The sequence below is a fragment of the Neofelis nebulosa genome, chromosome X (assembly GCF_028018385.1).
Source record: "Neofelis nebulosa isolate mNeoNeb1 chromosome X, mNeoNeb1.pri, whole genome shotgun sequence".
Classification (NCBI taxonomy): domain Eukaryota; kingdom Metazoa; phylum Chordata; class Mammalia; order Carnivora; family Felidae; genus Neofelis; species Neofelis nebulosa.
This window is the reverse complement of record NC_080800.1, coordinates 107,292,486-107,309,662: the sequence shown is the minus strand read 5'-3', so window position 1 is coordinate 107,309,662 and position 17,177 is coordinate 107,292,486. Positions and strand designations below refer to the sequence as shown.

The window sequence follows — 17,177 nt, the reverse complement described above, 5'->3', positions numbered from 1 at the left end:
TGGTTTAGCATCCAACTCTTAATTCAGCTCAGGTAGTGATCTCACAGATCATGAGATCAAGCCCTGCATCAGGCTCTGTGCTGACAATGCGGAGCGTGCTTGGAATTCTCTCTCTCCCTCTCTCTTGGCCTCTCTCTCTCTCTCTCTCAAAATAAATAAACTTAAAAAAAAGAAAAAAACCAAGTCAGTAGCAGGTATGGAATGTGATAGCTTCCTGTTCTATCACCCAGAAAATGCTGCTACCTTTGGCCCACATGTTACTGTACTTTGCTCTCCATTGTTGTCTCTGTCCACTGGTGCTAGGGACAAAATTATGCAAAGTTGTGAAGTGGCATTGATTTCCCTGTCACCTGCCCCTCCCAATTAACCCCTGTTGTCGGCCTGTTTTCCCCAGGCTCTTGCTTCAGCTCATCCCTCCATCCCAAGCCACCTGGAGCTGAGGATCAGCTCCAGGTGGACATTGACCTGAGCATACAGTCGGGTCTTTTATCCAATCCTCCAAGGCCTGGCTTATTCTGCACCCGCCCCCTCAAGGTGATAGCTAGGTAAAGTGATAAACTCACTCCTCATCCACTTAACCAGAGAGGGTTTGCAGAGACAGCTCCTACTCTCTCCCAGTCCCCATACCCCCAGCTCTAGCAGGCTGGCAGTGGAGCTGCTGGGGTGTCCCCTTGTGTAGACAGCTGTCTCCTCAGCCTTCCTGTGAGGGATCCTCCCCCTCACCCGCAGTGCCCCTCCCCTCTCTGCACTTTCTGACCTGTGTGGGGCAGGGGCGGGGCCGGGAGGGCCCCGTAGGCCCTGAAGGGGAAACTGCTCAAACCCCTGGGACAGGAAGTGGCAGAGAGGGGCTGTTTCCTCTGGCAGAGTAGGGGTGCGGTGAGAGCTGGCCCTATCCCCTGCTTCACTGCCTGTCTGCTGTGGGCCCTGAGAGGCTGGGGAGAGCTGAGAGCCCTTCTTTCCCTGCCTCTCCCCCCACAAAAAATGGATACTCCTGGCCCACCGGATTGGAGAGGTGGAGGGCTCTCAGAGGAAGCCATTTCTATTTTGATGGGAGAGGAATTCAGAAAGAAGGGCAGTCAGGTCAGCTAGAAGGGAAGGGTGGGGCGAGGCAGGTGAATATGGGGTGAGGGGGGCCCACAGTGGCAGCGGAAAACCACAGCTGGGCAGGGGAACCTTCTGTAAGCTCTTATTCTGAGAGAAAATGATCAAGACTGCCTGCACAAAACTGCATGAGTTGGAAATGCAACAGATTGCTGACTCTAAGTCATAGGGCTAGAAAGGGCTTTGACTTTCCAGTCCAACCCCTTCATTGTGCAGCTGAGGAAACAGGCCCACAAAGCAGAAGTGACTTGCCCAAGGTCACACCATGGGCAGAGACAGGGCCAGGATTTTCTTTCTGATGACAACCTGCGAGTTTGTATTTGGTGTTCCACACCTCCCTCCTGGTGCCTTCTGAGTGCTCTGTGACATTCTTCTCAGAAATGAACTTAACCTCTTCACAATGAAGGGGATTGAAGCCTTTAGTCCAGGAGCCAGTAAACTTTTCCTGCAAAGGATAGATAGTAAATATTTTAGACTTTGTGGCCTATATGAACTCTTGTCACAACAACTCAACTTACAATGCAAAAGCAGCCACAGACAACACGTAAACGAGTGAGCATAGCTGCATTCCAATAAAACTTTATTTGTGGACACTGAAATTTGACCTTTGTGTAATTCTCACATGGCATGAAATATTATTCTTCTGTTTATTTTTGTCCAAATCATTAAAACATGTAAAAGCCATTCTTAGCTCATGGGCCATACCCAACAGATGATAGGCTGGACTTGGCACGTGGGCCATAGTTTGCCAACCCATACTTTGGTCTAAGAAGTCAAGCTCAGGTGTTGGGAGGAGGAAGAGGAGGAGGAGGAGGAGGAGGAGGAGAGAATGTACTTGGTGGGGAGGAAGCAGGTGAGGCTATGAAAAGGAGGTGACATTTGCTTCAGATCTTGAATACTGTATGGGAATTAGGGCTGCAGAAATTGGGGAAGGGCCTATCAAACCCAGGGCACAGTGGGAGCAAAGGCCTGAAGGAAGGTGCTGCAAAAGTTAAATGTGTTCTGCACATGTGTGGCCTCATTGTTATTTGCCAACCCTGGGGCTCTGGCCGCTGTCTGGTCTCACCAGAGGAAAGGGTTGGCTTTACTGAGGATGCTGAGAGACAATGAGGAGGAGAGGAAGAAAGGTCACCTGGGAGTCATAATGACTGGCTGTGTGACCTTGAGCAAGTCATTTCTCTTCCCTCAGGAACTTGTTGTCTCTAGTTGGATGACACAAGGGATAGATGCCATGATCTTTCAGGCCCCTTTTTACTTTGATATCGTGGGACTCTGAGTCATGAAGAGGTTTTGAGTAGTGTAGGTGAGGGGGAAGGAGGAACCCCAGGGTTTCACAGTGACATAAGAACTGAAGCTGCCCTCCCTATTTGCCTGCACCCCAATAGGCTGTCTTTCTACCTCAGCCTTGCACCCTCCCCTCTGTGCAGGCAACACCGGACTTCCCTTTGCTTTTGCTGGCCTGGGAAGTGGCCTGTGGGGGAATGCGGCACTTGAAAGGGACCCTCTCCCCCCGCCAAACAGGCAGCGAACCCAGCCCAGCCCCTCCTGCTTGGGGTAGTCCCAGATCTGAGCAAGGAGCCTCCACTTTAGTTTCTAGGACACGCGCTGGCAGGGGCTTTGAGAAAGAACACTGTCCCTTCAATAAAAGTTATCTGGCTTAATATCCTGTTGGTGCCGAGCCACAGATTGCCCCAGCTTCTAGAAAACCCACTAATAAATTTAATTAGTCTCTGGTCAGTGTTTCTGTTACCCCACCTATGGAAATAAGCAGGCCTTCCTAGGCAGAGGTGGGGTGTGTGCCGTTTGAAGCCGCCTTTCATTCATCGCAGGCCACTTTCTGCCATGGGACTGTGTCTGGCTTGCCAGCCTCACCAGGCCAGGCCTGCTCCTTTGGCCACTGAAGGCCTGTAGCGGTCCCTCCTGCTGATGCTGTGTGTGTGTGCGCGCACAAAATGTCCACGTCCTCTTTTTTTTCCACCTGGGTTTTTTTCAAGATGATCCCAATTTCAAACTGCCCAAGTTGAGTTCATTCTCCTGCCATCTTTCCTGTCCCAATCACTTCGTATCTTTTAACATTCTTTACCGCAGACTCCACATCTTGGGGTCCCCACAACTACTGTCTTACCCCACAATCTGTCATTTTATTCCCTTGGAGTGGCCTTGGGCTTCACCTCCTGGGTTCCAGCTGCCCCACCAGATCTCCTTCCATCCACTCCACTCCTACACTCATACCAAAGGGACCTACCTAAAGAACTGCTTGCTTTATGCCCTGCCTTGCTCAAGAATCTCCAGGAACTCCCAGTCGCTGTGTATATCAAGTTCAAATCCCAATCCCACCACCTGGTGGATCTTGGGCCTATGCCCTTATCCAACTGATATCCCTGATCCCCCAGCCAACCCCCCTCCTGCACAGTCAAGCTTGTTTCCTCCCTTTCCCATGAGTTTCATGGCTGTGGTTATGTCCTCCCTCGCCTTCATCTCATCCCACCACCTCCATGTCCTGTCTTCCTGTCCATCCAGGTAAAGATATGCCAAATGTTTAATGGGTGACTGTAGCCAAAAAGACACCAATCACACCAGGAAATTGAAAAACACGTTTGGGACATAACAAAGTTTTCACCCACATGAACTCACTGGCCTTGCATGACAACTCTTTGAGCTAGGGAGGGTGTCCCCATTTCACAGAGGAGGAAGATCACCTGACTAAACCCCAAGACAAAGCTGGATCTTCTCCCTTATGATCTGCAGGGACTTCTGGGGTCCCCTCCTAGGCTGTGGCTGGCAGCGCACCGAACTGGGGTTCATTCAGTAGCTGCTCTGGACTCGACTTTGCCTTCTTTCCTGTTGTGTGTTCTCCTTGTCGTTGGCCTGTCCCTCATTTCCCAGAAGAGCTTAGTGACTCTCTTGGTGAGGCCCCTGGAGTGGTAGAGATGAGGGTGTGGTGGCCGCAGGCTCCTCCAGGGGGTGCTCTTTTGGCTTTCTCAGGCAAGGCCCCTGGGAGTCAGCGCTGCTGGGGAAATAGGTTCAGTCAGTAACCCTTCCCCCTGACCCTGCTCCCCTACCGGGGCTTCTGTAGAGCCTTTCTTGCCACATAACCACAACCGAAAGTGTTGGGGTGGGGTGAAGGCAGCTAGGACAGGGGCCTGGGAGCACTGCTTTAACCAGAGCAACCTGCCCCTGCCTGCGGGGGCCCCCAACCCCAGTGAGGGGCCTGCCCCTTCAAAGCCAACAACTGGAAGTCTCCAGTTGTCTATGTTCTCGAGCCAATGGGGGACTTCTGGGGCCTTAATGGGGCCCCAAGCCCCATTTGCTCTTTGGGGGTCACCTGAAACTCATCATCTGGATGAGTGTTTTTTAATTTCCAAAGTGCTTTCCCACCACCATCTTCATTCACCCGAGACTCCCTAGTGAGCATCTGCTAAACCTGGATTACCCTCAGCCCTCGCCCTCAATAAGGATGACAGAAGCCACAGCCCAGAAAGATGGCTGCCTTTTCCGGGGTCTCACGTCGGGTTGGGATACAGCCAGATGAGGGCTTCCCTCCTCCTCCTCGAAACCTGGGCGGCACACACCATGGGTGAGCTTATGGGTCTTCTGGAGAAAGAGGGGACCTACCATCTCCTGCAGCCCTAATCGCCCCTCCACTGGGACAGCTCAGGGCCTGGGAAGGTAGAGTCAAGAGTAGAGCAGATAAAGGATAAGGGCAGTTGGAGATGAGCTCTGGGCCTCCCTCACCATCGGAGTTGTGGCAAGCCCTATGCTGGAAGCAAGCAGTGACCGAGGGCCAAGGAAGGAAACTGGGTTTCTTGTAAATAAGCAAAGAGAAACCCCAACCAACAGAGCTTGCAAAACCTTTATGTTTTTCCTCCTCTTCCTGATTTCATCTCATAAGGGGGTGGTGAAAAGAAAGGAATAGAGGAGAAGGAGCTGACAAAATAGTTGTGGCTGGGGCCCCTTCACTGCGCATTTGCTCAAGGAGGAGGGTTTGGCTTGAAGATCAGGGTCAAGGTTGTAGGGGGGTATCCCACAGACCGGTTACTTCGGCTCTGTCCAACGCTACAGACTGGACCCCTGGCTCTGGCCCTCTGTCTCTTAAGTACACACCATTGGTCACATGGTGCCGCATGCAAATTTGCTTCTGGATGACTATTAGCCAGAGGAGGGGCTGTTTTTAAGTAGAGGGTACAGCTGTTCCTGGGGTAGTTTCCATTTTGTTTGTGGTTGTGGGGGAGGGGCGCTGAGGGAGTGGGAAATGGCATGAAGGAAATTGTCACTTCCTTTCCAGAGAATTCCAGAAAGGTTTCATGGAGGGCTGGGTATTTCAGGAGTGAGGGCTGGCTCCGAGAGGATGAGGAACTGGAGAAGGAGAACTCTGCTTTGTGGCCTGGCTGACCATCTGGCCCCCATGTTTCCTGGCCTGCGTGAAAATGCCACGGGTGTTACTAGCGATTTTGTGAGAGCCAGTGACTGAACCGGTGTAGATTTAAACTCACTCCACAGAGACTGTGGATGTGGCTTTTACATAGGGGCTGCTTCCTGTATGCAGAGGAGGCCCAGATGGGTGGGTGCTGGACACTGCTTGACTGCGCTCCAGTGACAGCCCCAGAAAGGGTCTGTACTTCTGAAGGGGGCCCAGCTGTGATGACGCAGGAGCAGCTCAAACCACTTCTATTTTGCTATTTTGGTTTTGAAATGCAGTCAGAACCACAGTGAGCCAGAGGTGTGCATTTGCAGGCTGGGGATGTAGGCGCCCTCGCTTGCTTGCTCCCTCCTGTGGCACAGGCTCACTTGCTTCCTCACACACGGTGTCCGGAGCCATATGCTCTCCAGACGCTTTGCTTTCAGTGCAAGTAGGACAAGGTCCTGGGAGCCAGGGATCCTGCAGTGGCCTCCAGGGGAGTGAAGGGAGTGGAGCTCTTGCCACCCTGGGAGCAGACTCTGACTGGAGCCAGCTGTGATCTGTATGATGACAGGGCGGGTGGGGAACTTCCCAGGCCCATCTCTTACTCAAGCCGGGTGTCTGTGCCGCATACCCATCTAGCGCCCCACTCACCGTAAAGGCAGCGTCCAGGGCTCTAGGCCCTGGAAGAGCTGAAAGGACACCAGGGAGGAGAGCCCCCCGGTGTGGGCCTCTCAGGCCTCCCTGGCCTCCAGCAGGGCGGGCCTTCTGTGGTGGTGGTTTTTTTTTTTTTTTTTTTTTTTTTTTGGTTTCAGGTTCCTGGGAGAGGGAGGTTATTTTGAGGGACTGGGGGGGTCACTCCTCTGCTGGGGAGAGTGAGTGAGCATGCAAATGGGCTTCTCCCCACCTCTCACTTTCAAATCCTCAAACATCTGACGGGGGAGGGGCAAAGGGCAAAACTTTATGGTGGAGAAGGTTCCATGGTGGGGCTGGGAAGGGAGTTTTCTTAGCCTTGACCAAAAAAGTAGGACAGCTACTTCCTCCCTCCACCCCGCCCACACTCCTTCACCTTACTAGCTTTAGGCTGGAGCTTGGGCAGAACAAGACACCAGGATCAGCCTTGAGTGCTGGGTCCTGCAGCCTTGAAATTCTCACAGTCCTGGGTCAGCAGAACCTGCACCAACCCAGTCCTGAATTTAGATACTTAGATGTGTGGACACTTAAAGAGTGCAACTACATTAGCCTCTTCTTTCAAACCTCTCTTTGCACAGATGGCTAAGGATCCCATCCAGTACAGTGCGGTGCTGTCTTCCCTCTCCCACCACCTCCTTAGCAGAGTGGACCTTGGTGGACTCACCCCAAGAACCCATGAGCCACATACATATTCTGTTGCTAGCTCTCTTCCTGGGAAGCGGCAGGAGGGAGCAGCGGCGGTGGCCATAGCTCGGTCTGTCATTGTCATTCTGCGAAGGCGGGACTGGAGGAGGGGGGACCCACCACTGAGTTTGTGGCTCTGCCGGTCCACAGAGCGTCTCATGCACACATCCCCATACTTGGGACATGTGCGTGCACCCTGCACACAAGTAAGTCCATGGTGTGCGTGCACACCCACAGTGAGAACTCCCATTGTAAATTACAGTGCACAAACACCCAGATGTAACACAGACCAGAGCACACATCTCTCTCTTACCCCAAAAACAATGTACACACGGATATACTTCTTGCCCAGAAAACACACCTCACTGGTACGGACTGACCAGTATCATTCATTCGTTCGTTTGTTCATTAATTCATTCATGTGTTTGTTCTGCAAACATAAGTTGAGTGTCTGCCACATGCCAAGCACAGTGCAGCTTGGTAACGTCTCACTGATGACCAACACAGTTGCCCCTGCCCTCAAGGAAGCCACTGCCTAATGGGGGAGGTGAGAAAGGTACAGGGAAGGTCTGCAGGCAGCGAGCAGCAGTGAACTCGCAAACAAGAAGTGCTGATCTGTCAAGAGAGGCCAAAGCGATGAGCAAACCTGAAGGGAAGGGCTGCAGCAGAATGACCTTGTTGCGGGGAGAGGGAGCAGACACCAGAGTTTCGTGTTTAGACAAAGTGGGATTAGGTGAAAGTGATCCCTTTCATTTGATTAGTATGAGAATGCTTCCTGGGGGCAGACAGCCGGCCTGAGGGAGGGCGGGGAGCTGCGGAATGCGAGCCTTGGGGCGCTTTGGCTACAGGAGACAGACCTTCCAAGCATAAATGGCCCTGGGAGGCTTCTCGGGCAGGCCACTGGAGACAGGGTCACAGGCAGGGCCCGGTGGGGGTAGGGTGAGGGCGGGAGGGGTGGAACTGTGTTTTCCCCAGGGCCTCCTCTTCGTCCTTGCAGGGCTGTCTCCTTAGCCAAAGGGAAACTCAGACCTGCCAGGTTGAGTTGAGTGACTTCTCGAAGTTTTTTGTTAAGGGTGGGTGGAAAGGTGCGGGGGTGGGGGGTAGGGTGAGGGCTGGGGTGGAGAGTGGGCGGAGCCAACCTTGTGGGCTAACGGAAAGGAAGTGGGAGAGGCCTGGGTGTCTTCTGTGGGGGAGAGCGGTCATCAGAGAGGTCACCCATGGTCCTCCTCCCTTTCCTCCCCTTTGCCCCTCTCCGAAGTTCCTCATTTCTTTCTGGGCCAGGAGAAGGTTCTACCACCCCGGCACTACCAAAGGTGTGTCAAGGAGGTAGGAGTCAAATGTGTCTCTCGGACTATGGTGCATGGACCCAGTTCTTCAGGAGCTGGTGGTTGAACCGGGCTGTTTGTAGACCCATTGCGTGCACGCACACGTAAGGGTACCATTAAAATCAACCCTAAGAGTCAAAGATGTGGTACCTGGAGGTGTAAAAGCCCACGTGTTCGAGAGCAGAGGAGCAGAGCAGGCTGGCAGGAGGGCCATGGCAGCAGGAGCTAGGCTTTGGGAGGTAAGCCTGGGTGCCGCCGCAGACCACACGTAGAAGAGCAGCAAGCACGGCCCTGGGTGGCGTGTTTGCGCCTGAGGTGCATACTGTGAGCTCCGGAGGCACCGGGTGCCCGGGAGAGGAGAGACATGCGGGCTGCAGCAGACAGGTTTCCTGGAAAAGAGGGGGAGGTCCTGAGCCGGCCCTGCAGGATGGGGAAGGTTCTGTGCCCCCCCCCCCAACCTGGGGCTCTCCTCACAAGTTCCCAGGGCGAGAGTTCAGTCTTGAAACTGAAAGCAAAGCTGAAGCAAGAGCAGGGACACCCCCCACCCCTCCCCGAGGCTCAGAAGCCATCCTCTCCAGTGGGCGGCAGCGGTGTCAGGGCAGGGATAAGTGCACAGGGCATGTGCCCCGCCTGTCTCGGGGCCGTCGGGGCGTGGCTGAGACCAAGACTCCCCTCCTGGAGAGCTGCTGGCTCTGACAGCACAACCCCCACTGAGAGACATTTCTTCCTCCCTAGACTCTGCCCTTCAGAGCTAAGTGCCCCCACTTTTGAGGTAGACCGAACCAGGCAGAGTCTGGAAGAGCACCTGGCACAGCCATGTGTCGCTTCCCACACCCCTGAACACACGATTCTTTCCAAGCCAAGGGGCTTTTAAGGATTCTTCATGCTGCTGCTCTGTCTATAAGGCCAGATGGGGTGCCCTGATTTCCCCTGTGGCCACACCCTGGGGATTAATCTTTGGGGTGGAGAGAGCCCAAAGTCCCTCTATCTGTCACCTTCTCCAGAGGAGGCAGGAGAGAAGGGAGGGAGGCTGTGTGTCTTTAGGGCCAGCTCAGGTGCAAATGCTGGTGACCTAGACTGACACTGAGGCTGAGCCACTTCCCACTGGAGGTAACTCAGTTAACTTCATCTTTTTCGTTCATTTTTTACTTGCCTCTTTTCTTCTTCCCCTTTCTTCTCCCATTGTCCTCCCCTTTTGGCAAGCCCCCTTGGTCCCTCTGGTTCGACTGGCTGTCGGCTGTCCTGTCATGGGGACAAAGCTCAAGGAAGGTGACTGATTCACTGACGCTGTGACTCCCTTCTCCACAGGTCACTCCTGCTGTTGGCCCAACCCAGCATGCAGCCTTGAACCTGGCTTAGGCCACCACCTACTCCAGCTCTCTACACCCCCTATCTCCCTGTGGTTCGGGCTGTAGGCTCTAAGCTCCAAAGTACCTGAACAGCATCTGTTCGTCAAGAAACCCCCGCAGCTCCAGAGGGCCCAGTGAACCCTGCTTTCGGCTCTCTGAGAAGACAGCATGGCTATTACCCTGCAGCCCAGTGACCTGATCTTTGAGTTTGCAAGCAACGGGATGGATGATATTCACCAGGTATGGCCCCAGAGAACAGAGCCTGGTCACCCAGGTGGACGATCAGAGAGGCACACACTGGCAGGCAGACGGCAAGTCAGCTAGCCATCCGGCTAGCCAGTCAGCAAATGTTGATCAAGCACCTACTAGGTCCAGGCCACTGGCCATGCATACCAGCCAGACTGTGCACCAGCTTGTCACTCGTACGGCCGTCAGTAGTCATTGAGTGGTCATTTCGTGAGCCACGTGCCCGTGTGCAGTTCTGGGGCACGTGCAGTCACCAAGTCAGCCATGCGGTCAGCATGGTGTCAGCCAGTCAGCAATGTGGGCTGAATGCACAGGTATACCTGGACCCTCACGTGCATTCCTGTCCCCTTCCCTTCTCCCGCAGTGTCACAATGAGAAAGCTGCTGGGACAGCCACATAACGAGGGTGAGCACTGCCAGCTGGACCCATGGGCAAAGACCAGCCCCCCACCCCCTTCAGACACCTGTCTCTAGTATAGCCGATGGGCCCTTCCATAATCATCTTTTCAGCCTTAGTCTGAGGATTCAGATCTGGAAATGGGGCTTTCTGGTGGGGGAAAGTTGAAAACTAGGACAGAATTCTGGCACTTAGGTCCCCACTGCTCCATATCTTGCTCTGTACTGGGGCCAAGGGAGCACTTTTTCCGTGCACTTAGCTGTACTCATTGGAGGGTGTCCTGGCACACCCATTGCTACCTACTCCTCTCCTTCCAGAAACTGGAGAAGAGGCAGCCAGGTACAGTAGAAGGAACAGAAGATTAAGTCAGGGGTCCTGGGTTCCAATCCCAGTTTGGCCACAGTTACACGTGGGCAAGTCCTGTCCCCTACCTTATCTGGCTGCCCTCTCCCCATCTTCACCAAGAGGAGATCCAGTTGGACTATCTCTAAGGGCACCGCAGCCTAATACTGATGCTCTCTATGCTAAATCCTTGTGAGGATAGAAAACTGTCGGACTTCTGGCGGCCTACCAAAGGCTGCCCCCTAGTGGACTTTGAGCACATTGTCCTTTCTGTCCCGCTGGGTCTTAACCTAAAGTTGCTCAGTTTTATGCAACACCTGTGGTGTGCCTAGCCTTGTGGAAGGCATCATGGGAAGAGAAGGGAAGAAAAATCTAACCAAACATGAGTTCTCAATACTACTGGTCATTTTTTGCTTGTTTCTGATCTGCTCAGCAACTGTTACTGTTCTTTTTTAAAATGTTTATTTAATTATTTTGAGAGAGCGAGCGCATGAGCTGGGGAGGGACAGAGAGAGAGAGAGAGAGAGAGAGAGAATCCCAAGCAGACTCCAAACTGTTAGTGCAGAACCTGATGGGGGGCTCGAACTCACGAACTATGAGATCATGACCTGAGCCGAAATGAAGAGCTGGACGCTTAACCAACTGAGTCACCCAATCTAAATCCCACACCTGCTCCTCCACCCTCAGCAGACAGCTTCTCCTCCAATCCACAGAGAAGCTCAAAACCAAGGATACCCTCAGTTTCCCTCCCTTCCCCCTTTTATTGATAACATCACCATTCTTGTTTCCTTCCTGCTGGCCCAGGAGAAAGAAGTGTCCCTCTTCTTTCCAGGGCTATCTCGTACCCATCCTTAATCTCTTCTCTCCTGCCTCCGAGACCTCAAACCATTGGTCACCCTTCTTAGCTCCTTTCTGCTCATTAGTATAGTCTCCACCCTCTGTGCTTATGTTCTCACCTCCTTTCTTTCCCTCTTTTTAGGAAACAATTTTTATTAAAAATGTATCATTAATACAAAAGAGTACATAAATCATATATATATATATATATATATATATATATATGGAATAACTATAAAAAGAACACTCATGAACTCACCACCCATGTGAAGAAATAAAGCATTACTAGTCTCCTAGAAGTCCCTGATACCTAAAACATTTAATGAAAGCCTACTCTACACCAGGCCCTGATGTACATGCTTTATGCACATTGATCTGTTTAAACCACCCAGTGGGGTTGTTTAATATGACCACCCCAATTTTATAAAGTAAGGAAGCCGATGTACAGCAAGATTAGGTACCTTGCCCAAGGTCCCACTGTTACTAAGTAACAGTTTCAAACCCAGGAAGTCTGGCTCTAGATCAGGACAATCCAATGGAATTTTTTAAATTAATTAATTTATTTATTTATTTATTAAAAAAATTTTTTTAACATTTATTTATTTTTGAGACAGAGAGAGAGAGAGAGAGAGAGAGCATGAACAGGGGAGGGTCAGAGGAAGAGGGAGGCACAGAATCTGAAACAGGCTCCAGGCTCTGAGGTGTCAGCACAGAGCCCGACGCGGGGCTCGAACTCACGGACCACGAGATCATGACCTGAGCCGAAGTCGGACGCTCAACCGACTGAGCCACCCAGGCGCCCCTAATTTATTTATTTTTGAGAGAGAGACAGAGAGAGCGAGTCAGGGAGGGGCAGAGAGAGAGGGAGAGAGAGAATCCCAAGTAGGCTCCGCACTGTCAGCACAGAGCCCGATGTAGGGCTCGAACTCACAAACCATGAGATCGTGACCTGAGCCAAAACCAAGAGTCAGACACTTAACCCACTGAGCCACTCAGGTGCCCCTCCAATGGAATTTTTTGAGGTACTAGAAGTGTTCTGTATTTGCCCTGTCCAGTATGGGGCCACTAATCACATATGGTTATGGAGCACTTGAGCTATGACTAATGCAACTAAAGGACTGAACTTTTTTCAAGGTGATATTCTTTTTTTTTTTAATGTTTATTTATTTATTTTGAGAGAGAGACAGAGACAGAGATAGAGACAGAGTGCACACAGGAGAGGAGCAGAGAAGAGGAAGACAGAGGATTCGAATCCAAGTAGGCTCGGTGCTGACAGCAGAGGGTCCAATGCAGGGCTCAAACTCACGAACCCTGTGAGAGCATGACCTGAGCCAAAGTTGAAGTCGGACACTTAACCGACTGAGCCACCCAGGTGCCCCTGAACTTTTACTTTTGAACACATTTTACATTTACATTTAAATAGTCATCCATGGCTTGTGAGTACCATATTGGACAGACAGCTCTCAACTCATGGCCTTCATCCTGACACCCGACTGCCTGCCTCAGTCCATCCTCTCTGAGATCTGTTGTAATGTGCCTTGGGGCCCTAGCACCCCCCTGGGAGTGCTCTAGCCACGGTGACTGCCCAGTGGCCAAACCCAAAGTCGTTTTATCAATTTTTATTTTTCTGGATCCTTCAGGAACATTAGGCATAACTGAGCATTCTCATTCTTTTTTCATGAAGAAAGAATTAAGTCCCATGAAAATTTGGAAAATACAGAAAATTTGAAAGAAAAGGAAAAGAGTCACCCAAAGTCCTACAATAAAAACATAATTATTATAATTATTCTGGTATAATTCCTTCTATACATAAGTTTTAACGTTTATTTATTTTTGAGACAGAGACAGAGTGTGAGCAGGAAAGGGGCAGAGAGAGAGGGAGACACAGAATCCGAAGCAGGCTCCAGGTTCTGAGCTATCAGCAAAGAGCCTGACGTGGGGCTCGAACTCACAAACTGTGAGATCATGACCTAAGCTGAAGTCGGACACTTAACGACTGAGCCACCCAGGCGCCCCTATACATAAATTTTAAAAAGACAGTTGCAATCACACTCCTTTTTCATTTAGCTTTGTTTGATTTTAGAACGACTATGTCCTCCAGTGGTCCAATTCTCATCCTGATGATTATAGCCGCTCTAAGGGATTTAGCGACCACTCTTTTGAACCCTTGGTCACATATTTTTCACTCCCTGATAGGTATCTCCATGTTAAATATTTCAAAGGTACCATATCCAGACACTATTCCCCGTATCTTTCTCCAAAAAACTGTTTCTCCTCCTTCTGGGTCCCCCTTTCAATGAACAGTGTCCTCATGCACCCAACAAATCAAGCTGGAAATTGGAACCTTCTCCCCCACCCTAACAGGGACTGGGCCCTAACCTCCTACCTATATAATGCCTCTGTTCTTCTGTCTTCATTGCCAGAGACTGAGCCCTAAGATGTCCACAGTCTGAGCCACTAATCCTGGATACCCAACCCTGACTATGGGCTGAGTCCCTCACCCTTGCCATTGACTAATGCTTTCCCACTGGCCTGAGAATGAGCCTAACCCTTCTCACAGACCAAGCATAACCCTGGCCAAAGATTAACCCAGAACTACAACCAATTAAAACTGCGTGATCTTGGGGGCTCCTGGGTGGCTCAGTCGGTTGAGTGTCCAACTCTTGATTTCAGCTCAGGTCATGATCTCACAGTTCATGGGATTGAGCCCCGTGTTGGGCTCTGCACTGAAAGTGCAGAGCCTGCTTGAGATTCTCTCTCTCTGCTCCTCCCCAGCTCTGTCTCTCTCAAAATAAACATTAAAAAAAAACAAACAAACCCTGTTTGCCCTTGATTGAGTGCAGGTGGTACAGAGCTAACCCACCTCTGTTAATCAAGAATCCACTCAAAGCATCACCTAGTGAGGTTGGACCCAGAGCAATGTCATCCTACAAAGGACAGCCCTGAGGGCTCCAAGAATTAGGAATTGCAAGACGGGCCAGATTCTGTTGGCAGGGCTTCCTGGTAGAGGCAGGTGAGCCTTAAACCAGATTCCTATCTTGTCCATAGCTGGAAGACCCCTCGGTGTTCCCAGCTGTGATCGTGGAACAGGTACCCTACCCCGAATTACTGCATCTGTACTCAGGACTGGAACTGGACGACGTTCACAATGGTATCATAACAGACGGGACGTTGTGCATGGCACAGGATCAGATCCTGGAGGGCAGTATTTTGCTGGCAGGTTTGTTTCCTTCCTGGGCAGGGAAGATGTGGAAGAGAAAGTGGTTCTGTCTTCAGGGAATCGTAGCCTACGATTGGCTCCTAGTGACCTTACGCAGCAAGGGCAAGGCCCGCAAGAGTTGGAAATTAGATGGGGCGGTTAGGACAAGCAAAAGGTAGTACCACTTCATAGAGGAGGAAACCACGTAAATGGATCCGTGATCTCTCAAGATGGAATGGGACGAGGAAGAGTGGAGACCAGCTGAGGTGAGTGTAGAGAAAAGGTGGAGAGTTACAGTAGGTGGCACACCATCCCCTTCCCACTATCCCTTGGCCTCTTAGCACCATTCTCTGGGCTGGCCCTGATGACTGCTCTATCCCTGCCCTGTGCCCTGAGGGAACTTTTTTTCTGCCCCACGCCCTCTGTCAACCCCACACCATGGAACCTGGAACCAGATGACAATGAAGCAACCTCACAAACCATGTCAACCACTGAAGTCTTACTCAACGTCGAGTCTCCCAATGACATCCTGGATGAGAAGCAGATCTGTAAGTTTGAACCCTGGTGCCTTAACCCAAGGCGACGAAAAATGCCATTGAAAACTACCACATCCACATACTGGATTGCCAGGCACATGTGCATGCCAGCACACATACCCACAGCCACTGCCACACGTGTAAATGTGCTCTTGAATTGTGGCTGGAACAGAGGGTGCCAGAGGGCACCGTAGGCAAGGAAAAGTTGGCCAAGGTGACTTCCTTTCTCCAATGTTTAAATCATGCTAAAATACTCATAACGTAAAATTGACCACCTTAACCATTTCTCAGCATACAGGTCAGTGGTATGAAGTACATTTGTATTTTGCATTCTCACCACCATCATCTCCAGAACCTCCATCCTGCAAACCTGAAACTCTGTGCCCATTAAACAGTAACTCCTCATTGCCCCTCTCCCCTCAGCCCCCGGCAGCCAGCACTCTACTTTCTGTCACTATAAATTGCACGACTCTAGGGACTTCACATGAGTGTAGTCACACAGTCGTGGTCTTTGGGGACTGGCTTATTTCACTTAACATAATGACCTCAAGGTCTGTCCATGTTATGGTGTATGTCAGAATTTCCTTCCTTTTTAAAGGTGACTCTTCGGTCCCCTCTGCTCTCTTGCCCGGCTCCCAGGAAGACTGTGCAGGGTGTGGCTTATTTAGAAATGCGCCAGGCTTGAAATCCCCTCCTCTCTTCCCTATGCTTGGAGGCTGGCCCCTACCTCCCCAGAAGGCCCCCAAGGCAGGCTCCTCCCCCAGCTCCCCCTCAGGCCTTTGCCTGACTCCTGGACAGGAGGACTCCCAGCCCTAACTGCCCCTTCCCAAGGGGATGCTGAGATCCAGTGGGGGGAAGAAAGCCTGAAGGTGTAAGAGTACTAGTATTTCTGTTGACCACCCTGTCACTAATATACACTCAGGCTTCAGCAGATACTTACCGAATGCCCACATGTACCAGGCACCAGCTTGCTGTGTGACCTTGGACTCATGCCCTGCCATCTCTAGATCTCAGTTTCCTTACCAGGAAAGCAGAGGAGTTGGGCTAATTGATACCTTCCAGTTGTAAAACAAATGAATGACTAAATCAAGGTGGCCCTTTACCCTGGGTGTCGCCTGGAACTTCCCCACCACCAGCAGTGGCTGCAAATGTGGCAGCCGTGATTGGGACCAGCTCATGCCCACAGCCCTGCAGGTGTTTCCTCTCCTCATGGTGCAAGACACATGAGGCATTTTCAGGTGTATCCTGAATCTGGGGCTGTGGGGAACCGCTCCCACCGCCCTCCTCGGGAGCCCACCATTCTCTTCAGTGCCCTCCCTGCCCCAGGCCACTGGAACTTCAGGCCTCTCTCCTTGCAGTCAGCACCTCCGAAATGCTTCCCGACTCAGACCCTGCTCCAGCTGCCACTCTGCCCAACTACCTGTTTCCTGTCTCTGAGCCTGATGCCCTGAATGGGGCAGGTGACACTGATGACCAGGAGGGACACTGTCTGGAGAAGGTCCCCAGAGAGGAAAGTGCCAAGAAGACTGGAAAATCAAAGAAGAGAAGTAAGAGAGATGGAGGTGGGGGATGGGGAGAGGAAGTGTGTATGTGTGTGTGTGTGTGTGTGTGTGTGTTCAAGGGGGCGCAGTAGGCAGAGGGCAGGTCAGGGACACCATAAGGGGTGAGTGGGTCGAGGCTCTTAGACACATTAAGAGGACAGCTCTCATGACATGGGTGGATGAAACGTCCTCCCTTCTGTAAAACCTGGCCTCATCAGTTGGCCTGACATCTCCCATGCCATTGCTGTCAGCCCAGCATATATGTAAACTCTTCCAGAAATGCCAACGATCCCAGATGGGTTGAACCCTCGTCTTGGTGTTTGGACACCATCCTTGGCCTCCTGGCAAGTCCCTGGCCCTCTGGGGGCCTCTGCCTATAAAAGAGGCCTCATCCAGGGGTGCCTGGGTGGCTCCATCTGTTGGGTGTCCGACTTCGGCCCAGGTCATGTTCTCAGTTTGTGAGTTCGACCCCCTGCGTCAGGCTCTGTGCTGACAGCTTGGAGCCTGGAGCCTGCTTCGGATTCTGTGT

The 17,177-nt window shown here is 51.7% G+C and overlaps 1 protein-coding gene across 3 annotated transcripts in view; it reads left to right on the top strand.

Annotated features, from left to right (window-relative positions):
• ELF4 (E74 like ETS transcription factor 4) overlaps positions 1-17,177 on the top strand; it is a 50,013-nt gene that overhangs the window by 25,301 nt on the left and 7,535 nt on the right. For all 3 annotated transcript variants that reach the window (XM_058714545.1, XM_058714543.1, XM_058714544.1), the window contains exons 2-5: positions 9,511-9,791; positions 14,421-14,592; positions 15,027-15,119; positions 16,466-16,654. In XM_058714545.1, coding sequence (XP_058570528.1) covers positions 9,720-9,791; positions 14,421-14,592; positions 15,027-15,119; positions 16,466-16,654 — 526 coding nt within the window. In that variant the 5' untranslated portion in view covers positions 9,511-9,719. The remainder of the gene's footprint in view (positions 1-9,510; positions 9,792-14,420; positions 14,593-15,026; positions 15,120-16,465; positions 16,655-17,177) is intronic.